This window comes from Brachyhypopomus gauderio, unplaced genomic scaffold, assembly GCF_052324685.1.
Source record: "Brachyhypopomus gauderio isolate BG-103 unplaced genomic scaffold, BGAUD_0.2 sc64, whole genome shotgun sequence".
NCBI classification, from domain to species: Eukaryota; Metazoa; Chordata; class Actinopteri; order Gymnotiformes; family Hypopomidae; genus Brachyhypopomus; species Brachyhypopomus gauderio.
In genome coordinates this window covers 1,752,176-1,759,822 of record NW_027506885.1, presented here as the reverse complement: position 1 = coordinate 1,759,822, position 7,647 = coordinate 1,752,176, and the positions used below count along the sequence as shown (strand labels likewise).

Genomic DNA, 7,647 nt, shown 5'->3' with positions numbered 1-7,647 from the left:
GCTTAATAATACAACATACACCTTGATACAGTGGTTTAGGCTATCAAAATCACATTACTATCCTTTTAAATGCTGGTAACATTTTTTTTTTTCAGAAATTGACGTTCACCAATTTAGTTTTTCCCTGTTCCACAATAAACTGCGGTGCTGTTCCATTCTGGCGCCAATAAATGCTGCACCATTTAAAACTGAAAGACCTTAACACTAGACCCTAGCGTATAAAAACATACGTTGGTCTTAGTTTGAAGACAAGTATTGTTTTGATGTAGTTATGCATTTATTTTAATCTTCACTGTCAAATTATGGAGCGCTAACTAGCTAGCTATCGCTACCAGTTTGCTAACTTAGCTAGGTTAGGTATGCTAACATTAACTGTGCTAATCACCTCAACACGTTTGTTATTCGGTCCCTGGCATCAAGGTTTTATACGTATATAACCTCAGAGGGTGTTTTATTGTACATAATGCATTTCACATAATCAAATTAAACCTTTTTCAATAAGACTGAATAAATAACACTCACCGTGTTCATCTTTCTTCAAGAGGAAAATGGCGCCGAATTTCTCCATCCGAGGTAAAATGAGTGGGCGGAGTTTAACAACATCTTTGCGGGTGTTCAACAATAAAGTATTTAAGTTGATGAGTTGAAAACATTAAATTTTCAGTTCATTAAACTTAAAATTGTTAGTAAATTTCAGTGTGTGCAAATATGAGTACAATATACTTAGATTTGATAGTAATGCAACAAAACTTAAATATTTATGTACATTGAAATTAAACAGTTGAGTAGATATAAAATCCGGGTTTACAGTGCAGAGATCTGAGGAAGCTGAAGGAAAACAAGGAACAACAGAAACATTAGAAGAAAGAAACTTTTTGATGCAACGTTATGACCTGTTGAGGAGGTTTGCTGTGAGATTGGCCGTCATCTGGTCATCAGGTTTTAGCTTAACACTCTGGGCATTTCACTTTTAATCTGTAATTAATTTCATTCTTATCATTTTAATTATTTTAATTATTTTATAATGTTTTAATTAGTTTTTGGAATTTCCATGCGAATCAGCCTTGCGTTCTCCGAGCTAAAGCGCGCTCATTAGAGCAGTTACAGCTGTATCAGGGAGCTCAGTGGGGATGCTGTGTGACCTTTGACCTCCCTCCTTTCCCTACGATCCCCGCTGCAGATGTGGAGTTATGGTGGTATCTTGAAGACTCCACTCACACGAGGGGCTCCATGCACTCCACCTGAAGACCACCATGGACTCGTTGAGCTGCAGTTACTCCACATTCAGTGTTCTGGATGACTGGGAACCGTCACAGATCCCAAGATATAAAAATTTCAGTGGTTCTGCATTGATGTATTACTGTTTACCAGCTCAGTTCATTGATATTAAACGGCTCTTTACAAACTCAAAGCTGTTTTATGCCTGTGTTGATTTTTACAGTGTAGAACAGGTCCAGGTGTATAATGCATGTTTCTGATGTTCCTTCACAACTGAAAATTCAAATGTTTTCAAAATATGATAACATTGGATCACAGATTGTATGAGATCCCTTTGGTTGGTAATTGATTATTCAGTCTTTGGTGATTGATTATTCTTCTCTAGCTGTGAGAACTCTAGAGGATGTCTGAGCTACTCTAAGGCTCCTGCTGAATTTGTTCAGTTTTAATCTAGAGATGATCCTGTGTGTGATCTGAGCACTACAAAGACAACAGCATCTCTTTTTTTTGTGTGAGCATGTGCAGGCATGTGTGTGTGTGTGTGTGTGTGTGTGTGTGTGTGTGTGTGTGTGTGTGTGTGTGTGTGTGTGTGTGTGTGTGTGTGTGTGTGTGTGTGTGTATGTTATGGTGTTCTGAGATCTGGGTGAGATGTCTGTGTATGTTATGGAGTAAATGAGAGAGACAAAAAGTGTGTGTGGTGTTCTGAATCATATGTGCGTGTATGTGTGTGTGCTGTGGCATTCTGAATTGTGTGTGTGTGTGTGTGTGTGTGTGTGTGTGTGTGTGTGTGTGTGTGTGTGGTGTTCTGGGTGAGTGTATTTAATCCCTGGTGTTTCTAACCTAACGAGCGTGACCTCTCCTTAACTTCCCCAGTCAGTCCTTCTCCCTCATGACATCTTCTTAAGATAATAACCATGTTTACCCAGGTATGAGGGGCAGGTATCAGACATAAGGGGCAGGTATCAGACATGAGGGGCAGGTATCAGGATTCATGGCATTAGCAGAAAGAGCTCGGGGGCAGTTTGGGATGCCTAGCCCACCAGCCAGACCCGCCAGACCCGCCCGGCCAGACCCGCCTCAGCCCACCTACGTCCTCTGCCTCTGGCTTGGTTTGGGGGAACTCCACCCAGGGGTATCTCTGCCCTGTTCTGCCCCACCGCTGCTCTGACCCAGAGCACCTACATCCAGCTGTTAGGGCAACAGAAGCCAAAGGGAGACGCCCTGTCTGCTGTCACCGTGACTCACGGGGTGTTTTTCATTAGCCCGTTGCTAAATATGGCTGCAGAAAGTCTGTCTGTCCCTGACTGTGGGGTCTCACTCACAGGCCATGCATGTCTGTCTGTCTGTTCCTGTCTGTGGGGTCTCACTCACAGGCCATGCATGTCTGTCTGTCTGTTCCTGTCTGTGGGGTCTCACTCACAGGCCATGCATGTCTGTCTGTTTGTTCCTGTCTGTGGGGTCTCACTCACAGGCCATGCATGTCTGTCTGTCTGTTCCTGTCTGTGGGGTCTCACTCACAGGCCATGCATGTCTGTCTGTCTGTTCCTGTCTGTGGGGTCTCACTCACAGGCCATGCATGTCTGTCTGTCTGTTCCTGTCTGTGGGGTCTCACTCACAGGCCATGCATGTCTGTCTGTCTGTTCCTGTCTGTGGGGTCTCACTCACAGGCTGTATATCACAGCCCAAATCCCTCTGAGTTGAACTAATGCTGAAATGTCTCGTTCTTCATCCCTAACAGACTTGTATAAATGTACAGAGAGAAGTGAGATTTCTCTGTTTGAAGAGATGTCCTGAACATTAAATGAGACACAGAATTGGTAAAAACACATTTTACTCACCCTTTCCTACTCTCTCTCTCTCTCTCTCTCTCTCTCTCTCTCTCTCTCTCTCTCTCTCTCTCTCTCTCTCTCTCTCTCTCCTCCCCCTTCTGTTTGATTCTTTGTCAGGCCTTAGTTACAAAAATGTTAGTCAAAACACGGTCTGAGTCTTTGCTGAATCTCTCTGGTGTGGTGTCAGTGGGGTTTTTCCACGTGAAAATTTCTTTTTCACATAACAGCAATCTGTTGCTATAGAGACGACATGACATCTGTTGCGTTGCTGAGATCTATCTTAGCCATATGGAACAGATTGTGAACCAGCGATCAAACAATATGGAAATGCAAAAACAGCACTTTTATGTTGAGACGACTTTGTTTTTGTTAGGGTGCCATCAAAGCCTTGAGCTCGTGTGTGTGTGTGTCTTGTTTAGTTCTCTGTTTGCTTTGCTCATGACTGGAAGACATTAACGCTGCCTCAGGAGAAACCAGACCCAGAGAAACATGGACCGGTCCCTACAACTGCTCCGCGCCTGGATGGCTTTCACACACGCTGCTTCTTCCAAACGCCACGTTTCTGATTCTTTATGCAAGACCATGAAAGGGGTTTTGGGGATGGGGAAGGTTGCCAACACTCACCAACGTTCAACATTCGCCCTCTGTAGTTACACACACACAGCTCCTGGTCCACAGTGGTCATGTGGTCTGGCTGGGGCACCTGCAACCCCCATAACAGACTCACCACCACCATAAACACACTGGCTGGCATTTAAAACCCACGGGTGTGGGTAAATGGGGCAATTTAAGAACGACGAGTTAGACGAAGGTTTCTTGTAGTGCCACTTTCAACAAGCCTCAGTGTCTCCACGGCTGTAGCTCATATGCAGGACCTGCTGGCTGTGTGAGACCTGCAGCATTGTGGGACCAGCCTGGGGATATATGGAGCAGTGTCATCAGAGTGATCTTTATGATGGGGCAGACGGGTTTATCTCTGCAGAGTGGAGCTGGGTCTCCGGGGCTGGAGTCGTTAGCTAAGACCGAGGCGCAATGTTTGGAAAACCACTGATCTCAGGATCCCTTGGGGTGTTTGAAAGGGGCCTCCATCATTTTATAGGTGGCTTAGCAGGAAAATGAGTGGCCCCCGGTCACATGAAGCACTTCAAAGCGTTCTGTCTTCTAATTACAGGTGTACCATGTCCTGTGGTGGGACACCACCAACTTTTAACTTCAAACCGTGGTGTCAGATGGTGCCATCTAATACTTATGGAGTTGGGGTCGGCCTGTAGGGCTGAACACACACACTACCAGGACACTGACTGTGCGACAGACTTCACACACCAAGCAAGCTGACAGGAGGAAGCAGAAACTCATCAAAAGCAGAGGACCTGTACATCTTTTAAAGACCCAGAGTGGCTACCATCTTAAAGCAGATGTTTCTAGCGCAAGAGCTCAGAGCAGTGTCTGCTACAGGTCTGCACAAAAGTTTTTTTCTTTTGAAAGGTAAAAAGCAGGTCACTGTGTGTGTGTTTGTGTGCGTATATATGTATGTTATTTTGTGTGTAGCCTTCTTGAGATTATCTGGAATTATCTGGATTATCTACACAGAGCATGGAACCCCCACGACTGGGACTAGAAACAGTGCAGTGTTTGTGTGTGTTCATCCCCCCCCCCCCCCCCACCTCTGCGGGACTCACCAAGGTCCTGCCCACCCCCCCCCCCCCCCACCTCTGCGGGACTTACCAAGGTCCTGTTTCCCCCCCCACCTCTGCGGGACTCACCAAGGTCCTGCCCCCCCCACCTCTGCGGGACTCACCAAGGTCCTGCCCCCCCCACCTCTGCGGGACTCACCAAGGTCCTGCCCCCCCCACCTCTGCGGGACTCACCAAGGTCCTGCCCCCCCACCTCTGCGGGACTCACCAAAGTCCTGCCCCCCCCACCTCTGCGGGACTCACCAAGGTCCTGTTCTCCTCCTCGTCTTTGTAGTAGGTGAGCTGTTCCCCACGCAGCACAAACCAGCGCGTGTGCCACGTCTTGACAAAGCCGCCCTGTTTCCTCAGCCAACCACAACGCAGGATCTTCTGTCTGTCGGAGGGGGCGGCGTGCTGGGGGCTGCCCCCTCCCCCACCCACACTCTCCTCCATGTCCTTCACAACTGCACAGAGAGAGAGAGAGAGAGAGAGAGAGAGAGAGAGAGAGAGAGAGAGAGAGAGAGAGAGAGAGGAGAGAGAGAGACTCAGTCAGTTGAACCACTATGTGCACATGTTGAATGCAAACACACTCACTCACTCACTCACTCACTCACTCACTCACTCACTCACTCACTCACTCACTCACTGTTGGCCCCCTCTACTTCGTCTAAATCACACCAGTCCTTTTATGGCTGATATTTTTGGCTGAAGCTGGAAACTCAACAGCAAAACTAACTAGGACAGGTGGGCAGGTAAACATCTCAGCACACACACACACACACACACACACACGACACGCACACACGCACACACAAGCCCTATCCTCTTAGCTCAGAGCAGCATGAAGCCTCTCCCCCTCACCATATCCACACAAAGGTGTCACTCCACACTAAACAAACCCATAAACCACTGGAGGGACTGGCCAAGGAGGGATGTTAGTGAAACAACAGGAGGAAAATACACCTGAGCACTCAACACAGTGAGAGAGAGAGAGAGAGGGAGGGAGGGAGGGGGAGAGAGGGAGAGAGGGAGGGGCAGAGAGTGTAGCACTAACCAGGGGAGTATAGTACCTGTGCTCTGCCCTACACTGGAGGAGAACATTATTCACTCCCTCTGTCTCTCTCAATAAACCAAACTAATAAGCCCACCCCAACAGAAATGCCAGGTGTTGAGAACCTCAGTAAGACTACTCTACTCTGGCCTTTACACTGCTCTGGCCTTTACACTGCTCTGGAGTTTACACTGCTCTGGCCTTTAGTCTGCTCTGGCCTTTAGTCTGCTCTGGAGTTTACACTGCTCTGGAGTTTACACTGCTCTGGCATTTTACAGTGGATTCCCTGCAGCATTGGAACACAGCCGTGGATCAGATACACTATCTAACTCACTAACTAACTGAGTGACTAGAACAGAATACAAAACAACAATGTGAGTTCTGGGAGTATAATCAGAAACACACATCTTTCCCTCAGCAGTTGGGACGACCCAACAGGAGAGTGACTGTTCCTGTCACATCAGGAGGAGGATGGAGAGGCAGGACTCCTACATGCTGCTGTAATAACCACTCATGTAACCCCTGTAACCACTCATGGCCTCAGATGGCTGCGTGTGTGACATTCAGTTTGGGCAAAGCTTGGCAGTCATGCTGGCATGCGTAAAATCACATAAGTCTTTTTATCATTCTTTAATTCATTCAAGAATTCGGTAACACTTTCTATGAATCTGGTATCTATAATGCATTATAAGGGCATTTATAAACATATATAAAGCATTCATAAGGCTTTATAATGTTTGACATAAGCATTTGTAACTGTACATAAGTGTTCATAATTACACACATAACATGTTATAAGACTATATTATAAGGCTTTATAGCACTATAATGTTATTAAGTGCTATAATCCCCTATAATATATGTATGTTCCTGTTCTCTTGAATGTTGGTGAAACCAGCATCATAAAGCTTAATAACAAATGCTTTGTTTATTCTCATAATTCTTTATAAAGATCTACTGTGATAACCCCATTTTCACTGGCATACTCTATAATGTTCATCAGTATATTTAAAATAAAAATGACTTTGTAAGTGCACATAACATTTAATGAACATTTATAAGCACTCCTTACAGACTGTAGGTAAAGTGATGTTATTGATCAGCTCTATATTAACTTCTAACTACTTATGAATCACTATAAGTGCTCTTCACAGACTTTAAGTAAAGTAGGATTGCCATATGTATAAGAATGCCTAAACAGAGGAGTACAGGAATCACAAGTTTGGGCATTGAACATGGGTTTATTTTTTGTCAAATGTACATAGTTAATAAAAAAAACAGCATGTATGAATAAACATGCAACTTTGATAAAGCAACTTATAAAACATACTACATGCCAATATCAATACATATAAATATACAATTTCTCTGCATTTTATTTTATCAGTAAAAAAGCTAGACAGCCATCAGGTGTTCAGTGCTGCAAAATTTAGAATGCTGATCAAAACGATTTCATTAACATTGACTTTTATACCGTTTTCTAACATCATGGAGCAGTTTCCGAGTATGCCCCATTTGTGCTTTTTGGCCAACCAGTGTTCCCACTGGTTCTGGTGACTGAATACCAGATCCTTTGCTTGAAGTCACGTCAGAAGTACATGACTTTGCATCACATGTTTTGGAGATAGGCTTTTTTGATTCCGTCCACGATTATCCATCTAGGAGAATAAAGTTAAATCATAAGGTAACACTAAACTGCAATTAGTAGCTAATAAAACGGCTGTTTCGGTTGTTCCATATTTAAATACATTTCCATGCATGTTGTGTTGGTCTATTTTATAGACAGCTACATTTCCATGTATTCAACTAACCAAAGTTATGCTACCTATTGCTATCTGCCTAGCTAAGGATCAGTGCGTTCTGGCTATGCTAATCG

At 44.7% G+C, this 7,647-nt stretch overlaps 1 protein-coding gene across 1 annotated transcript in view; it reads right to left on the bottom strand.

The window, feature by feature from the left end:
• The window catches only part of arhgap24 (Rho GTPase activating protein 24), a 129,650-nt gene that overhangs the window by 100,785 nt on the left and 21,218 nt on the right, over positions 1-7,647 (bottom strand). The window contains exon 2 of the mRNA XM_076988933.1: positions 4,985-5,184. Coding sequence (XP_076845048.1) covers positions 4,985-5,173 — 189 coding nt within the window. The 5' untranslated portion in view covers positions 5,174-5,184. The remainder of the gene's footprint in view (positions 1-4,984; positions 5,185-7,647) is intronic.